This window comes from Tursiops truncatus, chromosome 7, assembly GCF_011762595.2.
Source record: "Tursiops truncatus isolate mTurTru1 chromosome 7, mTurTru1.mat.Y, whole genome shotgun sequence".
Lineage (NCBI taxonomy): Eukaryota > Metazoa > Chordata > Mammalia > Artiodactyla > Delphinidae > Tursiops > Tursiops truncatus.
The window spans coordinates 30,418,540-30,442,578 of NC_047040.1; the positions used below are offsets into that span (position 1 = coordinate 30,418,540).

The 24,039-nt window shown below is 37.4% G+C and overlaps 1 protein-coding gene across 4 annotated transcripts in view; it reads right to left on the reverse strand.

Annotated features, from left to right (window-relative positions):
* Window positions 1–24,039, reverse strand: part of PARD3B (par-3 family cell polarity regulator beta) — a 1,035,628-nt gene that overhangs the window by 228,476 nt on the left and 783,113 nt on the right. For all 4 annotated transcript variants that reach the window (XM_073807366.1, XM_073807365.1, XM_019939073.3 and 1 more), the window contains one exon: window positions 7,027–7,137. In XM_073807366.1, coding sequence (XP_073663467.1) covers window positions 7,027–7,137 — 111 coding nt within the window. The remainder of the gene's footprint in view (window positions 1–7,026; window positions 7,138–24,039) is intronic.

Genomic DNA, 24,039 nt, shown 5'->3' on the forward strand with positions numbered 1-24,039 from the left:
TTTAAATAGTGCCAAAGTTTAAGTTCAATAAATAATTAATTATAGAGATTCTCTTGGCAAATTAAAGAAATCAACCTTCTGGTTCCTTTAATAAAATATGCACTCTTTTTAGGATATAATAATGACAAAATCCTATCATTTGTTGCTCTATGTATTTAGGGGTGTAATACTTATGTAGGTTACAGCATAAAATACTAATTCAGAATATACTTTCCTTTTCTTTCTTAGAATACAATAAGCATCTTCATTTTTCAGTGTGCACAAATGTTGGATAAACTCTAGCCTTATTCTGGTTCTCATTTCAATTTCCAGTAACATAAAAATCTCCCATAATTAAATAAAATGCTGAGAGGTTGGGAATAGATTTTCACCCACTTGTATTCTCAAACTCTAAATGGTTTCTGAATGTTTTTATATCTCTGAGATGCATTTCGTTTATGTGGGGAACTTGCAGCTGCATAATTAAATCTTGGTTTGCCAAATATCAAAAACACATGTATTGATTTAAACTAAGGGAACAGGCCACAAGCAGCTCAGCTGATAAGGCAAGGGAGAAGCCTCCGCAGTTCTTGGAAGGCTTCCTAAAGGAAAGAAAACTAAGAACCTTGAGTGCAGACACTGAAACCGATTAACTTGCCTAAATCTCAGCTTCACTCTCACTTAGGCATTCCGTTCAGGCCAGTTGTTGAAAACAAGAGCCATATGTTTTCATACTTCTCAATGCTGAAGCTAGAGAGGTTACCACTTTCCGCCCTCAACTCCTCATTGATCCTAAGATTCTAATAAGATCTACAAAAACAATGTTTCATTAACACAGTAAATGAGCTCCCTTGCAAAACAAACTCTGATATGGTATAAGAGTAATAGAAGATCTTAGAGTGCAAACTCATATGTTATTAAACTCCCCCCCCCCAATTTTAGTAAGAAGTTTCATTTTTTAAAATTTAATTCAGAATCAGTAATACAGGACTTTAATGGAAGACAGCCTTTGGTCAATGGGGATTTTCTCCCTCAGTGCAATAATCTTAAATAAACGAGGGGAACATATTTATCTTTAACCAATCTCCACCTGACTTTTGAGAAGGTATTAACAATACAAGTACAACATGCATATTGTTAGGTACTCTATAGGTCCTAGAATCTGGTTAATTTCACACTTTGCAGAAGGTTACAATTTTAAAGTCTTAATACTAAACAACAGCAATAAAAGTACATGGTTTACTGACTTGTTAAGACCATACCTTGCTTTTAGCTCACCATACTAATTTACATAATCTGAATATTTGGAAAATGCTAATTTAATTTAGCTTGATAAAGAATTCTAGGAGAAATAATCTTTGAACATAATATTGGATTCATCCTTCTAGCAATGGATATAAGCATTTGGAACTAATGTTTTATTATGGCCAGTTTCACTGGAGCGTGAACAAAATGATGAGTTTATTTAAAACAGAGCTTCACTGCCATGGACTGTTTGACTTGTTTTAGGAGGGGACACATGATCAGCTCAGGAAATCAAATATGAGACTAAGAAAATCCTAACACGCAATTATGAGCAAGAAACTTGGGCTTATACATTCAGATAATAATAGTACATATGCTACCATGAATCAATGCCACAGCCAGTTCAAGAAGGGCCACTCTAACGAGTTTAAAGTAAATGCCTCTATACTCAGATATTCATATATTTCTCGGCCCTAAGATCTGGGAGAGACCACAGCGATCATCTAAGGACACATGCAGCATTAATGGTGCACAAGATGATTTCTGACGGTATGTGGCTCGATGAATTTAATTATATTAATTTACATGGTTTTGCATTATATAACTTTTTATTTAATTGAAGATATATAGATATAAATAAACCAATGAAGATAATATATCAGTGACTGAAGTTTATGAAACTGATGCTAGTCCAATCCTTTCCTGCTGCACTCATCCTTTCTCAGGGTAATCATCAGCTTCTTATTAGACATTTCCAGTGTCAATACTTTCACCACTGCGTGAGACACTCTAATTTGTCAGGATGCTTTCCCCTAAATCAAGCTGAAGGCTACCTCTCTCTTTTTTTTTTTTTTTTTTTTGGCGGTACGCGGGCCTCTCACTGCTGTGGCCTCTCCCGTTGCGGAGCACAGGCTCCAGACGCGCAGGCTCAGCGGCCATGGCTCACGGGCTCAGCCGCTCCGCGGCATGTGGGATCTTCCCGGACCGGGGCACGAACCCGTGTCCCCTGCATCGGCAGGCGGACTCTCAACCACTGCACCACCAGGGAAGTCCAAGGCTACCTCTCTTAAAATAATTCCTTTTTAGAATCTTCAAGAAAATAAATGAATGGATGAATAAGTAGAGAGAGAGAATGGAAAGCGAATGGATGCTATAAAATACGTCTAATTCCTCTTCTGCGTAATGTTCTTTAATCATGTGACATGAGCTAAGTCTTAACTCTGCAGACTATGCATTCCCAGGCCCTTCCATATTTTTCAGGAGACATGGATTCAGTGCTGCCATTTTCTGTGTGTGAGACAGGCTTAGGGTATTTCAGGTGTGATCTGAGCAGTATAAAATAGAAATTATTGTTTCTTCCTTCACTTTTGTACATGAACTTCTGTAGCCTAGGACTGGATTAAGTTTCTGGCAGGCACATCCCCATGTTGACTCATGCTAAGCTTACCCTCAACTAAAACCATCAGGCAAATTTTTCATATATTTGGTATTAAGTCAAACCTTCCACATCCTGTGCTTGTACAGTTCCTTCTGGGACCTAAAAGCAAGACTTTACATTTATTCCTATTAAGTTCCTTTATGTTTGATTCAGTCCATTGTTCCAGATGATTCTGTCATCAGACACACTGTCAACCCCTGCAGCTTCTTGGAATTCAAAATCGGATCAATGGGCACCATCACTGATGCCAATGCTCAGCAGGCCAGCATTAAAAATAAATTTTTGAGGAAAACTTTTTTCTTGCAAGCCTACATTGATGGAATATTCATTAGCAATCTTTGCGTACAGTTTCTCAATTAGCTAATAATCCTTCTAGGGTTACAAGATCTGGTGTATATCTCTCTGCAATGGCCACAGGATATCATGAGAAAATACAATTCTAATGTCCAAGAGGTAGTACCCCTACTCTTTGTGAAGTCCATAGATTAGAACAGGGATTTTCAGTCTCCACACCATTGACAGTTTGAGTTGGATAACTCATTGTTTGAGGACGGGGACTGTCTTATGCATTGTAGGATGTGTAGCCATATCCCTGGCCTCTACCCAGTACACAGTGGTGGCAACTCACTCCCCACACCCCCTCCAAAGCTCTGACAAACAAAAATGTCTCCAGATATAGCTACATGTTCCTTGGGGAGCAAATTTCCATCCTCCATGCCTCCCCCCACCCCCCGAAGAACTAAGAATCTCTGTTCTAGACTCTGCATTCCTCCAATCTAATCTAATAACTCAATCCACCAGTTGTGGCTTTTTTGACCTTTCCATAGCTATAGCTATGAATAAAATATTCATATATATCACCAAAACAATTCCCTATCTGGAGTTAGATACATAGGCAAAGTAAAACAAGATATGGAAATCATAAGAAAAATAATGAGAGGAATGATATAACCCTAAAATTTAGAGTTGAGGTTAGATTAACCCTCGAGTAAAACAGTTACAAGGAATTGACATTCAAATTATATGAGTTAAGAGGTAATTATAAGGACTTTTGTATTTGGATGCTCATCAAGGTATTATCTGGAACAGTGAAAAATGGAAATAGACTATACATTTGAAGACAACAGAAGATAAATGAATTATGATATACTGATCTCACAGAATATTAGTCAACAAAATGACATAATTTCAAAACATTAATGACATGGGGAAATGCTCACAATATAATGGGAATTCTGTGAAAACAGTAAGTATATGCAGTATGAATACCAAGTTTTCAAACAAAAAAAATATAGTAAAAATATCATAAAAATATGAATAGTGGTTATGGAATTATGGTAGAATTATTCATGATTTTAATCATCTTCTTTACACTTTTTATGTTTCCAAAAATTTCTTAATAAACTTATCATCTTTGTAAGTTTTGTGCACATGAGGGGATGGGGTGGGGAAAGATCCATATTCCCTTAGGTGAGGGAGCATTGGCAAGCGTTCCTCTTTTGTTTGTAAAAGTGTGCAGGTAAGGTAGGCTGCTTCAGAGAGGGCATATAAGAAAGATGGCGATGTTTTTATACTGGGTTATTCAATCCTCCTGGGAAAAAAATCCGTACATCATTTTTCATAGAATGAGAAGAGTTTAATCTAATGTTCCAGCTAAATCTTGTCCCTCAAACTCAGTGATTCTCAGACTGCTGAAGAGTCACTTTGGGTGAACTATTAAGCACAGATTCCTGAACTCTAACTTCCAAGATTCGGATTCTGCCAGTCTGGTGTGGCACTCAGGAATTTTCACTTTTTAACAAGCTCCCCAAGTCATTCATTCTGATGCAGGTGGCCCATGGGCCATATTGAGAAACATAGCTATCTATAAGAAGTCATGTGTTTTGATTTGGATGAGTTTTTTTTTTTTGCCTCTATTTTTGATAATTTCTTCCTGGTTATACACGAAACAGAATTGGTACGGACCCTCAGCGATGTGTCAGTGAACTGGCTCTTTGAAAAAAAACAAACCCAATTTACCATCACCTGCCAGTTTCTGTGGTGTAAATACTCCCACCATGACCAATCTCAAGCTACCAACGGTTTAGCAACCAGCTCACAGAATTCTTGAAAGCTTAATAATCATCTTTCATAAATTGGGGCAAGCTGGCTTCAGTGATATACAGTATATATTATATTTAAGTGCTTTAAACTCTTTGAAAAAGGAATATGTTAATGAAAAACTATTATATCTATGACAACTAGGATGAAGCAAGTAAGCAACCGGATGGCTTGAATCATCTTTAGGTAACAAATTCTAAATGTATTAGAACAAAAGACAACTTTGTGAACTTGTATACACTATTTCCTATTTTATTCTATTTTTTTTCTTCCTGTGGCCAGGCCATGAAGAGTGATACATTTGCTGAGTTCTTTAAGAGTTGTGAATTGTTTCCAATGGATGATAGAGAGCCAAGAAATGGGACTGCAGGGTTGGGAGCAATGTCAAATGTTCAGCCTTCACTCCACCCTCTATGGTCTTCAGTCCCTGAGCTGTTGAAATATCCTTGGCCATTAATCCTATAGCACCCAACCATAACATCAACTTCTCCCACTCTTTCCCCTTGTACATGATTGAGACAATGTTGTCTCTAGGAAACCCATATCAGATGTGTTTTATGTGTTCACGTGCAGGAAGTGGCCTAAGTGGAGGCTAATAGTATAGTTCTTTCAATATTTTGACCAAACATATTTTAAGAAAATTGGTCCTGAAGCCCATATAACCAGCTGAGGTGAGTTTACAGTTCTGCTTTTAAGAACAAAACTCCTCAGGCACCTGCTTCCTAAAGGCAAAACCAGAAAGAAAATGAACTCTTGCTTAAAGACAACCCACCTTATTTTCTGAGTTACCAATTTTCTAGCTGGCACAGAGTTCCCTAGCTACTAACAGGAAACCCCCCAACCCCAAGCAAGTGTTGAGCTGCAAAAAATGTGAAGTCTGCATTCTAGCAAATAGCTCAGTTTCCTGAAGATGAGGCAAGAATGTGGTACCTCAGAAAGTGAAGTTAGGGGAGCAGTAAAGACCTATGGCATGGTCTCACCGCACAGATGTCTTTGCCAACAGATGCATTTAAATCTTAGCCTGAATTACATTTTACATTACAGGATTGCTGAATCTGGGGCTATGATGGAGAATTCATCTTTCTTCTCTTTGGGGCAACTCTGACAGGTGAATAGTCAACAACAATGGAAAGCACTTGATTTCTTTTTTTCTGCTCCACTGACCCTGGAACTGAGCTTATCAACCTCTCAAAAACAAGAAAGGACTAAATAGGGTTTTTTTCTTGCTATTGATAAAGTCAGCCTTCTCAATGGGAATAGACCACAAGATAGGGGTCAAAGCTTAACAGTTAGATACTCTTAGCCTGCTCTGTGCCAGAAAATGCAATGAATAAGAAGTATGATTTTCCTAATACACATGCTAGAATATTAAAATAAGTTCAAGAACTGACTTTTTAAAAATGACAAGAACTATTATTACTAATAAGCAAGGAAAAATTTGCACAAATCTGACTTCATACATGATCAAGTCAGCATCAAATACTTAAAATTATGTAATAATCTCAGTCTTTCTCCAGGCTTCATTTGGTTGTGAAGGCAAAGAATTGTCAGGAGAAATATGAATATTCACTTACATGTTTCAAAATCAGACATTTATACATCTACTTGGGATAAATGCCAGAGTTAACATCAAAGATATGTGAAGGACCTCTTGTCCTAATGGAACATTAAGCTCCTCAAATAGAAGAATTCAGCCCTTGCAAACTGTCATTATTTCAGTAAATGAAACCGGCCCTTTAACAGATGGGCAACACACTTTGCAACTTGCTGATGGCCTAATAAAAGGCACTGGCTTTTTAAAAATGAAGGGCATGTACTTCTCAAATTACAGTACCCAAATGGGCTTAGCAGAATAAAATTAAGAAGGTATACAACAGCTTGACAAAAATTAGGAACAGACTATGGAAATTTGATAGCTCTAAACATCAATATCCAGATGACCTTTTTATTAAAAAAAAACCCGGAAAACAAAAAACTCCTTATTTAAACCATAGGGAACATATGCATTGATATAGTCAAAACTGGGGGCAGCACATCATGGAATTATAAGTACCAATATAATAAAAACATGAAGTTAAGTTCTTCTCAAAATATAATAAAAATTCCCTAAAAAGCAGATTCCATTTATATCAGGTGTCTCTCCTTTTGTATCAGTCAACCTTTATGCTTCTTAAAATAAGATCTCTCCAGTTGACTGATGATATAACCAAGTTAACACAGACCACGCATGAAAATAAAATAAGAGGCCCAGCATTTCTACTCACCTCTCACGTTCTTCTTTCATTTTTTCCAGCTCCTCTTCTCTCAGGCCACCATGCTTCAGAGGACCTTTCTGCTCAGCCTTTCCACCCTTATCATCTTTCTTCTTTCCAAATCTAGTGAAACATGGAGAAGATGATTGTTAATGATAATTACGCTCTTTTCGTGGTTAGTTGAAGATACTTATGAGATGAATTCATTAAATTCTTTATTCTAAGCAATACAAGATCAGTTCACATAAAATGGAATTCTTTATTCTAAGCAATACAAGATCATTTCACATAAAATGGAATTAAAATAAGATGCTGAGATCAGAAAAATAATACAGTTACCGAAGTCCCCTCCTTTTCCTCTCTTCCTTCTTTCCTTCCTTCTATTGACTGTGCAGTCTGCACAAAATCATGTGATTAAAGACTAAAAATTTCAAACCATTAATTCAGTAGAGATTAAAGAACTGAAAGGTTGTTGTTCCCATATAGCTAAACACTGACCGACCTCCTAAATAGGCCTCCAGAGCTCCAGGTGGCATTGACATTGAAGATTAAACTCATGGGATTACATAGTGAGAGTGCTGCAAGGGACTTTACCGAACACCTAGTTCAACATTCTCATCTTAAAATGAAGAATCAAAAGCTCTGAGAGCCCCTGGGCCTTGACCAAGACCACCCAACAAGTTCAGGGCAGGACTGGGATTAGAACATGGGTCACCTCCTACATTGCACATTTTCCTTCAGGCCATATGCACTCTCCCATGTAGCTGCAGGCTTCCCAAATCAGCCCAAGGTCAGTGTGTTAAAAGCCCTCCCCGGTGCTTGGCTTAAGTGTGGTTAACTGGGCACAGTGGTGATTTTATTTTTTTCCTCCAGCTTTAATGAGATATAATTGGCACATGAACACTGTGTAAATTTAAGGTGTAGAATGTATTGATTTGATACATTTATAAATTAGAAAAGAATCACCACCATAGTATTAGCTACCACCTCCATCCTGCCATGAAGTTACCATTTCTTTTTTGTGGTGAGAACATTTAAGATCAACTCTAAGCAACATTCAAGTGCATGATACAGTGTTGTTAGCTATAACCATCATGCTGTACATTAGATTCCCAAACTTATTAATATTATACCTGGAAGTCTGTACCCTTTGACCAACATTTCCCATTTCCCTACCTCCCAACCCCTGATAACCACCACTTTACTTTTTTCTCTGAGTTTGTCTTTTTTAGATTCCACATATAAGTGACGTCGTACAGTTATTTGTCTTTCTCTGTCTGACTTATTCCACTTAGCATAATGCCGTCAAGGTTCATCCAGTTGTCACAAATGGCACAATTTCCTTCTTTGTCATGGCTGAATAATATTCCATTGTATACATATACCACATCTTCTTTATCCATTCATCTTGATGGACACTCAGATTGTTTCCATATCTTGGCTATCATGAATAATGTTGCAATGAACTTAGAAGTACAGATATTTCTGCGAGATCCTAATTTCAACTCCTTGGGATATACACCTGAAAGTGGGATTGCTGGGGTATATGATAGTTCTAGTTTTAATTTTTTTTTTTTTTTTTTTTTTTTTTTGTGGTACACGGGCCTCTCACTGTTGTGGCCTCTCCCGTTGCGGAGCACAGGCTCCGGACGCACAGGCTCAGCAGCCATGGCTCACGGGCCCAGCCGCTCCGCTGCATGTGGGATCTTCCCAGACCAGGGCACGAACCCGTGTCCCCTGCATTGGCAGGCGGACTCTCAACCACTGCGCCACCAGGGAAGCCCCTAGTTTTAATTTTTTGAGGAACCTCCACATTTTTTTCCATAGTGGCTGTACCAATTTGCATTCCAAACAATAGTACACTAGGGTTCCCTGCAATTATGATACTTTAAAAGAACATTGTGTTTCCTTAGCACTTTTGGGAAAATGAAACTGCACATTTGAAATGAAAAAAAAAAAGCAGCAATTAATTATTGGTAGAACATATTCTTAAATGATAGGCATTTTTACCAATAGATATTTTCTTACCATAGTCTTGGTACTAACATACATGAAAAAATAAAATGACTGATGCTCTGCTGATAACTAGGGATAAAAGTCACTCAATCATGCATAGTCTTCAGTTAAGGTAAAGACTCTTCTTAAATCTAAGGAAATCCCATGTGTCCCTTGTTCCTTATTAGATAGCTACAAATTTAACTAAGTGTGCGTGTGTGTTTATCCCTTTAGCTTACTCATTCTATCTATCATTCTTTGTATGTATCTATGTATCCATCCATCCTTCCATCTATCCAACCTGAGGACATTTTTCAAATTACACATGTGCTGTTGACTGCCCCCTTCCCCTGCTCCCATCCCTCTCCCCTAGCCTCCCAACACACAGTGACTCAGAATCTCCTCACACGAGGACCTGAATTATAAACTTGTAAGAAATTCCCGTCTTCATCAGAATTTCATAAAAATGGGTACATATTTGTCTCCTTCTGGATTGCATTTCAACCCAAAGTGGAGATTACTGGCCAAGTGGCAGCTCTGAGTATCACACGTGGAAGATGGCGCTGCTAACATCCATAGCCTTGGTGTTAGCCTAGTACAGAGTGCATCCTGCTTTCCTCAGAAGCCTCTCCCAGCCTTGACTCTTCTGCATATTTTTCCATTATAATTTCAATTAGCAAAGTCTCTTTCATGAACTTCCTCTCTCCCCATTGCCATCTCTCCACCTGCCTCTGCACCTACTTCAGTCCTTTCGCTGTATCCAGTCTAGTTTGGCGATCTCAGTTGATCAACCATCAGCTTTAACTCCATCATCCCCAGCCTTTCTTTTTGTTTGTTTGTTTTCTTACTTTTTCCTGCCTCCTTTTCTGAATCTATTCCTTTTTCTCACTGAAGAAATGAACTGATCCCTTTCATAGAAGTAAATAGGAAAGAGAGAAAAATACAGACAAAATATGAGAACACTAACTTTCAAATAATTCAGATTTGTTAATATATTCAAGATCTCGCTTTAACCTACAAAGCGGGAGATATCTAAATAATGTGTTTCCATGAATACATTCTTTAACTTTTCAGACCCACACAGAAGAGTCTTAGGGATCAACATTATTACTATAAATTCCTTTATGTGAGAATACTTTAGTACACCACTTAGAAAAATAATTTTCCCTCAAAATGTCACTAAATATAATAATACTGAAACAAAGAAAAATCAGAATTGTGGGGAGTGAGGGTAAAATAATGCCTCAGGAAGCAGATGAAGGCAAAATTGTTGCCATGATCTCTACAGATTTCAGGCTTGTTTTTTCCTCATGTCTCAAATATTTTCTTGTAAATTTGGAGGTTTTAGATTTTCTGAATGAAAGCAGTCTGATTTTTGAAGGGTAAAACTAACCTATACCCTAGTCGACCTTGATCTTTATGACCACAACCAACGTATTGTTTTTTCCTTCCTGCAGCTAAAATATTTCACTTGTACTGCAGTTTGAGAACAGCTTACTATTCTTCCATTAGAGTGGGATATGTTTGATGAAGAAAAGGTTAGTTGTAAGTAAATTCTGCCAAGCATTTTCTTCTAAGCAGGAACCATCAATAATAGTCCATTCAACCAATTCTATAAATATTATGTTTTGATTTAAAGTTAATGATCATTTATTAAAGTTTCCAGTAAGAAGGGCAGAAATAGCTGTGAAATTTATTTCATTAGACAGAGAGCAGCCACCAATTACCTTATTTTGTAAAGTTTGGGTAGGTTCAAGAATAGAATTATAAGACAATAATCTTCAAAAGGGCTCCCACATTGTTGAGATGAGGAAATTGAAACTCAGAGAAGTTAACTGCCTTTTATTTATTAAAACACTGAATTCTTTTTCCAGTTTTGCAATGAGACAACTTAATTATCAGTGGTGGTAGTGGTGGTGGGGGGAGTTGGGAGAAAAGCATCAATCTAGTGAATTTTACAAGCCTGTGTTCTCCTTTCATAGCAGCCTCTCTGGGGGTCATTTCACAGCCATTCTTACCTTCACTGACATACACAGAGAGGAGCTGGGGAGATTCAAATACATTGATTCCTCTCCCCATTAGCTATTTTTGTGAGAAAAGTCATGCAGACTTAAATGGCTGAAATTACTGCTTTGCATTCTAGGGTTTCGAATATCCACTGCATTCCAGGCCTCCCATTACCTATTACCTAGGAAATTTGAGAGTTGGCCATTCTGGGCTAGATGCCTTAAGGAAATTGCTTATAGGTCAACCTTGCTTTATATAAAAGATATTTTCCTGAAGAATTCTGTGCAAACATATGGTTTTAATCAATGAAGTCGTACTTTCCACGTACCTGGAAAGCCTGTTTAAAGAATCTTATGATGGATCTTTCTGTAAAGTGGAAAAATCACCTTTCAACATACTCTTTATGTAAATTTAGATTTTCATGAATTATATGTTTGCTTAAAACACCTGTTCCTGTTCCTTTTTTTTTTACCAAAACACTTTATTTTTATTTATTTTTTAACATCTTTATAGGACTATAATTGTTTTATGGTGTGTTAGTTGCTGCTGTATAACAAAGTGAATCAGCTATACGTGTACATATATCCCCTTATCTCCGCCCTGTTCCTTTTTACAGAGACGTTATATGAAACAGCTTCATGGAAGACTAGCTTGCTTGCTCGCTTTCTTCTTTCATTCATGCATTTGTTTCAAAGAATATTTATTAGGCAACTATTCTGTGTCAGACATTGCCATAAGCACTGGATGTAGGTTGCTATTGTATTGGGATACAAAACCAGACCCTACCTTCATAAAAGTTACATTCTAACAGAGACAGTCACCAATCAAGTGTGACTATGTAATTGTAAGTTGTGAAAAGTGCTATGTAGGGAGTAAGGAGAGACGATAACAGGACATTGATTGGTTGGGAGTCTTTAATGAAGAAAATGACATTTAAACTGAGAGGATAAGGGTGAGAGATTCCAGACAAGCAAAGATGGAAGATAAGCCTTGTGGGTGAAGGAAAGAGGACATGCAGAGGGCATGAAGTGCCTGGTGACTGGTGAATCCCAAGCAGTGAAGGAAGGCCAGTATCTGAAGCGAGGAGAGCAGAGGGGATCCTTGCACAGGATTCAGATGGAAGAAGGGTAAGGTCCATGGAGTATAGATCTGAGAGATACTTAGAGTTTAGTCTAAGAATAACAATAGGTCATTTCTTAGTGATTCAAGGAACAGAGAAGCTAGTAAGGAAACTGGTAGATTTAAAGACTTGGTAGTGGAGAAACCAAGTCATTTTAAGCAGAAGTGATACAATGTGAATGTATACTTCACAGGACCATCCTGGTTGCTGAAGTAAAAATGTAGCACATAAAAGCAGGAAACTGGCTGGGGAGGGCTACAGGAGTGTGGGTGAAAGGTGATGGCGGCTTGGGTGATCCGTGGCTGCTGAGAAGAGAAGACAGTGATTTGGATGTGATAGGTCAATGGAGACGCATCAAAAGTTGACTTCTATGCACGGTTATTTTAGTGTGCCTTCGGGAAATCCAGATGGAAAAGGGAGAACAAGGATAAAACAGCTAGGAGAGGAAACTAATTTTTTTATAGAACTGATAAAGGGGAAATGGAGGAGTTCCTGGGTAATTAATTTATCAGTTAATATGATGCCTCATGTATAAGAGAAATGATTCCTATCCATAAAATGAGATTTCTTGGTAATCTCATTATAAATGAAGAAATCAAAGTAAATAGAATATCCAAGGTGGAAAAGAACCTCAGAAAGGGTTACAGAAAAATACCAGAAACAGGCCTCACCCGTGTTCCTATTTTGCCCATGTAGGGAAGCCCTAAACAGCTATCTGGGGAAGTAGAATTTAATAATGGTACATTGATTCATTCATTCCGTCATTTACTGAGCAGCCACTACATATCATATGGGTTAGGCACATGGAATTTAACCATTAATAACATCAATTGCTAGGAAGAGCTCTAACTCTTCAATCCAATTAACTAAACAGGGCTCTAGCATCCTATTGTTTTCTATACAAGAAAGATATTAATATAATTCCTAGTATTTATTCCCTAATTTCTCAGCAAATATTTTGTTTCTATTTCTTTCCTTGAACTTTCTAGGTAATGATGACTTTCAAATCCTTCCCAGATTCCCAGGCACCCTGACAAACAATTCAAATTGAAAATATGTAGCTCTATCTCTAGCTTTTTCCACATCTAGTCTCTCATTTAATTCACTCCTTAATTCTGCTAAGTAGTATCTGTCTACAGTCTTCCTCCTTGATCCCATTGGGCAGTTTATGTAATTATTAGCAATTACTCTTCCTCTTAGCACAGACTGTATGAAAGCAATCCTGAGCAATGGCTTAGGAGGACGAAAAAAGTCAGGCAAGGAAAAGTTCAGACACTCTTGTTCCAAATTAGTGGTGAGCTACGAATCCAAGGAGAGCTGAAAGTTTGAAACATAATGTATTTCTCCTTCTACAATTAGGAAATATCTTTGGGTGTCATTGATGCATTTGGAAAAGGCGACAAGACCCGCTTAATAATATTAAACACAGAAATCTATGGAAAGAAGTCAGATGTGAAAATGCACAAACCTCACAGTCACAATATTTTCTGGACTTGGATAATGGTTTATTCTCCCTGTAACTAGTTCACTTTTAAACTACACATGATATTGTCTTATCATTGTATAAATTATACAGCCTGAAAGAGCTCAAGCAAAATATGGGGGCAGAGAAATTCATAGACCTTTGACTATGCTTCCATAGTTTATTCTGAAATTCACCCATAAAAGGTTTCTGTTGTCTGATATATTCCAAATTGGGTTCTGAATTAGCATATGCACATGCTGACGAAATTAACTTCAGCATATCGCAATCTCATATGGTTTTGTGCACTTCAGCTACTGCTTCTAAAATGTATGTCACAAATGTCTTTACTTGTTTACCTCAGATGGTTCCCATCATACCTAAGAGTTAATGAATCTGATAAAAATCCAGTGAAAATTGACCAATTAGAGAGTTTCTTCCCCTCCCTCCTCCCTTTTTTGGTACCTAAGGGCGTTGCCTACTTTTACGTTAATATTGATAGAAGAATGTACAGATTTGTGTTTGTTGTAAATCAGTCTTGACGAAGAAAGAAAAAATATTCTTATTTTATTTTTAGCCTTCCACAGTATGCATTATTGCCATGGTTAATGCCTGTGACTTTTCAAGAGGGAGGTGGAATGCTCTAAAACTCAGTATGCTTTCCCCAACAGAGGGTCGTATTTTAAACTCTGTAGGTCCACCTCATGGCTCGCAAAAGGAGGTAGGGACTTGCTTCATTGGAGGTGTTCGCAAGCAGAAACTGAGTGGTTTCATGTTTCAGTAACTGAAGGAAAACTCAGTTTTAAAAATCGTTCTTGTTAAGTCTAACTGGATCAAGGAGTTGAAACCCTAAAAAATAAGATTTCCAAGTAAAATTTTAATTTCTGGCATACTGTTTAGACACTTATTTTAGGTGTGTTTATATGTTTCCAAGATGAAGGCAAGCTATATGAAAACAACAAACATGTGTAATCCCACTGATATCTTTATCTACTACTTCCTTTGAGGTCAACCTTCCCATCCCCTCCCCTTAAATAGCTACTTTCCTCATTCCCAGGATGTGATTCCTAAATTGGTGATCATGACTCCCCTTCACTCCAAAGCAAGGAATCTTCAGATCTCAGATGTGTTGATGTTTGTTTTTAGGATTGAAAAGCAGGGAGGTCCTGTAGCATTCTAGGATTTCTGCCTAAGTGGATAAAACATCTGCTGGGTAGAGTCTTAGGCAGCTCTCTGGCTCAGTTCAGCTGCTGGGAATCCTTGAACTAATTTGCTTTCCCAGACGGAGGAGCTAGGAAACACAATGGATTTGAAAACACCAAATACATTAAAAATAATTCTAGAAGGTCCAGAAAGTAAAGCAAAATGCACATCACCCATAACCCATCTTCCTAAAAATAAACAAACGAGCAAAAAGGGCCTCTGGAAGACGGACTTGTAAGAACCAGTTAAGAACCACTGGACAGTTACTTTTGCTGAACATTTTTGTAGTAAGTGAAAACTCGACTCTGAGATGATTAAAGCAGCACTTGGTTAGAAAAAAAGGAAAGAAATATGAAAAAGAGGCCAGAAATTAAAGTTAAATGAAAACAAGCGTGAATGAGTGAGTGAGAAAGATAAAGATACTAATAAGGTATGATTTTCAGATCCACACAGGGACTATAAAAAGCTTATTAACTGTCACTACTACACTGGGTTTTAAGTTATTCCATCCCTCTGCTTTCCAGAAGACGAAATACTCTTCAGGAGCACAGTGAACTTTGAATAATTGCTTTCATACGCGCTACGCGCTCACTGGCTTTAAGACATTGTAGGCAAGAGCCATGGTGATTCAGACTTAAATGCTTCTGATTTCTGGGAAATATATTTAACGGGAGCATTAAAGAAATAGATCTTTTTGCATTTTTATGTTTTCTTAATAGTTAGAAAGGTTTTTCTTTTCATTAAATGTTTACTTATTTCAAAGCAGCAGAATATGTGGCTTCTTCCTTTTTATTTTTATTACTTTTAAGTGGATCTTTAAGTGTCTCTGAAGGCTGCTTGAGTGCAACCGATGACCTGCATAAAACCCTAATACTGATCCGAAGAGACCACATGGGGAATTCAGACTTCGGCCAGCAGCCAGATAAATTCTTCTCATCTGGGTGCCCAGAGCATCCCCTTTATCCTCCTTCCTTCCTTTTCTCTATCTCCTTTGCCCCAGAAACCCAAAAACTAGTAAAGGAAAGAGTGTTCTGAGACCAAGCCACACTTTGTGCCCAAACTTTTTTTCTACCAACTGCAGGCAGTTCCCCAGCCCCCGTGGCCTTCCCGAGGTCAACCTGTCACGGCTTACTCCAGACTGACCACAGTCTCATCCTGCAGAAGGAAATCTTCCCCCATGGGAAACATCTCTGCCATCCATTCACTGGCAGGTGGCAGCATTTCAGCAAGCTGCCTGGGAAGGGAAACACTGACTCATGTCAATCAAAAGAAATCCAGGGAGGGCTAACTAAAAGCTCTGTGGAAACAGGTCTCATTTAGAGTCTTTAATAAAATGTCAAATACAACTTATTCCAATGGCACAAATTAACATACGTGTACTTCGTATAAAGTCCATTATCAGAAAGAACAGATGATGGTGCCTAACTCATTATGTGAAAAGAAGAACCAAAGGACAAGAGTATTAAGAAATGACTGTGCCCTTTGTGTTTCTTTGGTTTGGCTTTTGTTTTTGGTTTTTTTGTTTGTTTGGTTGGTTTTTTTAATTTGTTTGTTTGGCACAGTGATGATGCAAAGGACCGTTTTAAAGGGAATCCAGGATGTTACTGCTCCATCTTCAGAAGTTAAGAGAAACAGGGCACGATTTCTCTGGAATTCATCTACACTAAACAAGAATAAAATGATTGAGCTCCAGACCTAGTCTAATGGGAGTGAAACTTATCTTTTTAACTCTGATTAAACAAAAAAAAATGATCACTTCTTTGATGCTCAAATTAGCATCTTTTCTCTAGCATACTGAATTAATTAGTGGAGTGACAAAAGAATTAGTCCATGTAGGATCAAAGCTGAAATCATATTTATCTGGAATTTAAAATGAAGAACACACAGCTTTATCTCTCTATAGCTCATGTAATGTTTTTTCATGTTCTCTATATTCTAAACCTTCTGCGTGTCACATAAAGTATAACTAGGGCTTTTTTTTTTCTTTTCACATTCTTCTTCTTCTTCTTTTTAATATATAAAATATTCCCTGAAAAAAAGACAGTGAGAACATCACAGAATTTTTTTTTTTCCTGGGGGTGGGAAACTTTTTCATTGTGCCATGAAAATCTTAAATTAGGTGGTTTTTTTGTCAAGCATTTATTGTACAAATACAAAAGAAGCAAAATAATTAATGCACAGTAGAGCCGGTAAGAGAGCCTTAAACAATAGAAAAGAGTTATTATATTGATTCTTAATAAGTGATACTAAGCTTGAAACTGTTCTTAAAAGGTAGAAGTGCTCTTAACTTTGGACTTTTTTCCTCCCTTCTGTAGAAGAAAATGCAATTTTGATAAGGAGAATTGTTGGGGGTTAATTTCTAGGCTGTCTCAATTCACTAAAATGAATATTTAATGTGTTTTTCTTAATGTGCATAACATTTTCACTAAACAAAACTAATCTGGGTGGGCATGTTTATCTTTACCCAAGATGGGATAGAAAGTGGATTCAGGGAGCGGATCCTGAGACGTGGAGGGTTTGTGCTGATGCTAGCAGCTATATTGGGGGTAGGGCGCTATTTTTACCATTGCTTAAATGTGAGCTCCTCAAGGGCTAGGGCTGGGTCTTTATGTGTTTCTCTTGTTACTGCATACATGCAGTCATGCATTCATTCAGCAAAGGCTTGCTCAGCACCTGCTTTGGGCCAGATCCTCTAGTGGATGCTACGGATACAAGTCAATTCATCAAATATGGTCTCACTCTTCTTGCCTGATGCATCATAAAAACTCAACAACCACTGTTGACCTGAATTAAAGGTCAGGAGTTCAGGAATTACATCAATTGTTTCCATTTTTCATAGCCTCTATTCTAGAAGAAGGACACAATGGTCCCTCATAACTCAGCATGTTATCCCCCCGTAAAGCTCCAAAGTGGAAGATACTCTCCCTATGAATGCATAAATCAACCAAATAGCTTAATTTACATGTGATGCCTACAATCTAGTCACTGCCCTGCATGTCTATAGGCACAGCAAGACCAAAATGGTGACAGACAGATACTCACCTGGTAAAAGTAATGAATACAGGGCTATCACATGCCATGGGGGCACTGAGTCACCTTGGGTTTCAATCTCATGATGACCAGTTCTTTTGTGTTGTGCAAACATTCTGTTTAAAAACACCAGGCTAAATTCTAGAATAAAGTTTAAACCCAAAGCTGTCATTAAAGATGGTTAATCTGAGCTCGGTGCTTTGTGACCACCTAGAGGGGTGGGATAGGGAGGGTAGGAGGGAGGGAGACACAAGAGGGAAGAGATACGGGAACATATGTATAACTGATTCACTTTGTTATAAAGCAGAAACTAACACACCATTGTAAAGCAATTATACTCCAATAAAGATGTAAAAAAAAAAAAGATGGTTAATCTGAAAGGTGTCATCTAGAAAACACATGTCTATCTTGTATTTAGGCTTTTAATTTCAGAGTTTCAGAAACTGTGACCTCTTTAATCTTAGGTTTCAAATAAAGATAAATGTGAGGTAGTTGCTGGGTTCTGTTGACACAACTCATCTTTGTCATTAGTTCACTCTGTCCTTAACACAATTTCAAACAATAATACCTCTGTCTGTACCTTTCTCTCATAGAAGCAGGAAAAAGAGGTAATTTAAAAAATCTGAGCCCTAACTTAGTTGGTAAGGCAAGGGACCAGATTTCAATATTTTTATGTTAGACTTAAAGTGAACTAATATCCCTTTTTATTCACTAAGTCCCTTAAGAGTAGACCATAAAACTGAATTGATTCTCAACTATGAATAGGCTGGGAGGAAAAAAAAGAAAACAAAATCTATCCTGAATGCCTCAAGTGAAATTCTGCGTTGCACTTTGACTCTCCTAAGGCCGAAAGTCACAAGTCTTATGAAATGTCTCAAACCTGTGTTGCTCGCAAGGGTCTGTACTTATTTTTAAAAAGTCTAAAAACTCCCTTTCCTTAGCTTTCTCGATTTTTAAAACTTGGAACCCATAAATAAGATAGGGTTGCCAACTACAAAATGAGGAGTAATTTATTATTTTAAATAGAGTTGCAATTTATTCATTGAAGTGCACAGGGAATATTATAGGCATCCTCTAGGTCGAGAACATCCTATACCAAAAGAAATCGGGCAAAGTGATAGTCACTCCAGAGCCATGGAGCAATCAACAATGTTTCCCTTTGTTCAGAGGGGCCTGGACAAAAGACCGGAGGAATAGGCTTCCCATGGGATTTTAATACAGTTTTATAAGAATGAATATAATTTCATTCTCCAGCAATATAACATCATTAAAGAAAATATATCCAGGGTTACACAGCAAGAACAATGTAATTTCTGACAAGGTTTTCTAATCACTTGTAATTCAGAAAGAGCTATTACTAGTAACACACAATCACAAAGTAGCCTTTCACCTGGAAATTCATAGTAGCTTAGCACAGTGATGATTTACAATTTGACCAAAGAAATCAGAAATTGATTTATAGTCTGTCCAAAGCATCAGGCTCTTATTTGCTTGTCCACTAGACTGTGAAACTACTATTCTACTATGTAAGTATATTTTCTTGTTCCTCCCTTTCCTGTACCAATGGCTAATTTTTCCTTTCTTCAATACCACAGATAATTCCCATAAATTCCTAATACTATTCTACAGTTCAAAATGGCTGCCAGTGTCCTCACAGAATAAAAGAAATCAATGCTAGAAATTTTGTGTACACGTAATTAAAGGCATCATCCTATAAAGTACATACTTAAATAAATCAAAGGTCTGAGCCTGTGAGTAGAACTTTCCAGATGGGACTTTTGGTGAACGTTTCTTTAAGAAATGTAGGCTATTCAATCCAGTGAATTGACCTGAGGGTGTTTTCTTATCTTTGGGGCTATTTTAAAATATCAGATCAATTTTGGATCATATCACATAAAAGGAATGATATTGGAAACTTTACTTTTGCCCAGCTATGCATTTATTCAGATGACAGAGGTGCCGCGTAATCTGCTACAATGCACCGGCAGCCTGTGTTTGTGTGGCTTTGGATGGACGACGCAGAGCACCCCAGCAGCAAAACCCAGAAGATGGCTGAGCTGGCAATCATCACCCAGCGCATCTGCAACCTGTATTTGGCTTTGGATTTAATGCCTCTGGCCTCCCCAGGTTTAGAATTTCTAAATTTCACCATGTAATATTGAAGTGACTTCCAATAACTAATCTTTTTTACAAACATTACAGTTATATTTGATTCTGCAGAAACCCACAGTATTTGTGTTTTTCATTTTGGAAGGTTATTTGGAAACCCAAGCCAATATATTATTTCAGGTGTGACTAAGCTGTTGTCATTCATTTTACACCAGCCCTGACACTCTCTAGGACCCATCCTACTGAGTTCTATAGACTCACTAATGCAGTCAATCCAGTGATGGAAGAATCAGTTTGGATAAAAGAACAATAAATCTAACCATAATTTCAGTTCTATAAACGTAATAGTTGAGTGAATTCGTAAGAAAGAAAAGAAAGAAGAGCTAGAAATATGTACAGTTTGGTTAGGAAAGCTTGAGCTTAACATGTTTAATCTAAATTTACCAAGTGAGGGGAAGGAGAGGTAGTTCTAAAAGGGTCACATTAAGGGACCCCAAATCAGGAGATTAATGAATCATTAATACCTTGCATTTAAAATAATTATTTGATAAGATGGCAAATTTTTCAAGGTGATCCATAAGTGCTTTAAAATGTAAAATGCCATTAGAACCTATTGTGTAATATATAACACCACGGCTTACGTATTTTTTTGTTTACTGAATTTACATTGGATTTCCTTATGAAAGATCTGCATTATATATTGATTTTATGCAAACACCAATACATTTTAAAAATAAGTTTGTTCAATAAGTGCTTTTGAAATATTATTTATCTGTGACAAAATACTCCATTTACATTTGTAGTTATAAAAGATTTGCATGCAAAGTGTTCTTACTGGTTCAGAAATTGTAGAGTTATATAAAGTCTCTTGGGGGTAGAAGGATCTTTGATATCATATTTATCTAATCCTGCTCAGAGCTCAGAAAGTCAAGTAACGTGCCTAAGGCCACACTGGTAGTTAGAACCAAACAGGGACTTGACCCCCTCAATTTGGTACAAAGTTTTTTCCATCTTGCTATGTTCCCTAATTGTTTATACATATGTTATGAATTATTCACCCAAAATTCTGAATTCTAAAAAGGAACCCAACTCAATAAAAGCTTAGGTTTTTTGTGAGTTCCAATTGCCCAGAAATGCAATTAGCTGTAATGACAAAGTCCAATTTAGTGACTCCTTGGCCAAATATAACATACCAACCAATGGGAGGACTTGATAACTTTCTCATTATCTTAAGCTCCCTTGTTCATTGACATCCTCACCCTTGTCCACAGACGGACTCTTAATATATGCCAGCTGATTTGATCAGATTGCTAAGAAAGAATTACTCAGTTATTTAGTTCAACTGGTTAGAACACTGTGGTAATGGAGTCAAGGTCATGGGTTGGCTCCCCTGTGTGGGCCAGTTAACTTGGACCTGGTCCATAACCACAGGCTCCACCCCCAATGCAGACGGTCTTACAAATACGTGCCAGTGGTCAAAAGGGCACTCGCCAAGAATGTGTGGACAGAGCAGCATAAATCCATCACCTCTCCCAGAAAAACAGCTCAGTGCCAGTTTTGTTGAATATATGTGGGTTAACAGTAACATTTTCACAGGTCAAAGACAGAATATGGTTCCAGATTTTGTAACACTACCGAATTGTAAACCTAGCGTATTACAAGAAATTTTTAGAAAATAGGAAAGCCTATGGTGAAACTTAAAGTTAAGTAAGCATTTGAGAATTATAGGGAAAGTTTTAAACATGAGCCAGTGATTTCTACCAGCTTCAAAAAAAAGTTAGCAAATTTGGTCTATGTGAGTAAAATATCTTGATTTTTTAAATACTGACTATTAAAAAAAATAGCTTGTGGCCCAAACGTAAGGTATCTTGGAGCCAAATTCAGCCTGTAGGATCCCAGTCTGCAAACGTTGGTATATCTAAGTACCTATATATTTATATCTGTGTATGTATATATGTGTTTTAATGGCTGTAGCAACCTTAAATAAATATAATTTACCGAGCTTTTCATTGATTGAGGCTCGCTGCTCAGCTTTCAACTAATATTGAACCAGGGGACTCAGAACGGACATACCCAAAACAAAGATGTGATACTTTTCAATGCTTGGTACCATTATTTGGCTGAGAAGAGAGAACATCATGGGCTGGAATTTTTGGCAACCACTTTGTAGATGACGTAGGTCACCCAGGCTTCCAAAACTCAGCCCAAGTGTATTTTTTTGAAGAGCAAACACATGAATTATCAATGCTTCTTTAGAAGGCCCTCTATAGGAATTTATAAATCGACAGAACTAGAAGAGTAAATTCTGCATAATAACACAGTTTTGCAGTTTAGAGCTTATATCCAAAGTTAAAAAAAAAAAACCCTTTTTTTCTAGATTTCACACTGTGGAGTGATCTTTTCAAAATCACTCAAACCCTCTGCTCCCTCAAGTGGTAAATAGAAAGGGGAAAATATATTCTCATCTGTCACCGATGAAGGCCACAGGGATTTAGGAAAGGAAGGCATGTGATGTAAATACAAACAGTATTAGAAAAAAATACTGCATATATTTATTACTGCTAGTGATTTACTAGCTGATTAACTGATATGACAAAGTTGTACGGATTCCTGCAAACTAATTAAAATAAATGTGTCACAGACAGCATAGGCTAGTCAGACCTCTTATATCATCAATGGACTAAAAAGTCCTATCAGTAGCCTAAAATATTGAATCCATTCAGGAAGTATTTATCAATACCTATTATGTATCAGACTCTGTCCTAGGTGCTGGAGATTCAGATTACAAAAATTCAGTACTTTCTCTCAAGGAATCTGTAGTCTAGTGAACGCTTCTCGAGACTGAATGAAGATCTCCCAGACTAAAAGAGACAGGATGTGAGTGCTTTCAGGTTTTCCATGTCAATATTAGAGGAACCATGGAGATGATCTTTCCAGTTAATGTTCTTAATTTTGTTTGTTTTGCAGTTTTGAAAATCTGATTCAAAATAGGGTCCTCCCTCCCAGAAAATGTGCGTATACTTGAACGTATAATTTCTAGAAGTTCACAGGTTCCCAAAAGACTATCCGTGTGTGCCTATCCATGGGTATAAGTTACAAATATCTGTTTTATTGCAATTAAGATTTTCTCAGTGCCACAAATGGGCGCTATGCTTTGTAGTGAAGAGCACATAGGTAGCTGCAAGAAACAGTGGAGGCTGGTATTTTCTTAGTAGGAATATATTCTTTTAGGTAGACTTTTAGAACTGACCATAAGTCTATCACTGAATCAACAAGTACTAAGCACTACAAGGAAATCTAAAATAAGTCAAAGATACATAATCCCTACTCAGATCTATTTTACTAGAGTGCACTCAATTCTCAATGACACAGAGGCTTTTTATCCACTATATAGATTACCCATAGCCTGCGCATCCCCTTCTTCTCTGTCTTTCCATTTTTATGGTCACCTGAGGACTCATTAGTGCTTCTACCTGAGGATGAGCAAAGGAAGGGAAAGGATATAGAACTTAAAAGGAGTCAATTTTGCTACCTTTCAGTAATTGGGGGAAGAAGTAGCTGTTATAAGGCCTGTACATTATGTGAAGATTTCAATTATCCATACTCTCCTTGTCAATCTTACCCAAAATCATTAAGGCTTGGCTCTAGCCCTCCTTGGAATGTTAAAATGATTGATGGTTGTAGGAAATGACCATAGTCGACAAGATGAAGTGAAGTAAACTCAGTGCTAAGGAAAGATGAAAAACATACTTTCGAAGTCACAGTTTCAGAGTCCCAAGAAGCATCAACCCACTGGGCAATTTTATGAATGTAAACATTAGATATATGGACAAAGATCACAAATTCTGTCTTAAGAAGGAAGTACAACGTCCACGTGATGGAATACTACTCACACAACAACACAGACGAATCTCAAATGCATTCTGCTAAATGAAAGAAGCCAGGTCCAAAAGTACTGTCTGCTTTTATTTATGACATACTGGAAAAGGCGAAACTATAAAGCTAGAAAACAGATCAGTGATTGTCAGGAGTAGAGGGGAGATGGACCTGTTGGGGCTATGGATCTGTTGTATATCATGACTGTGGATACGGACTCTAT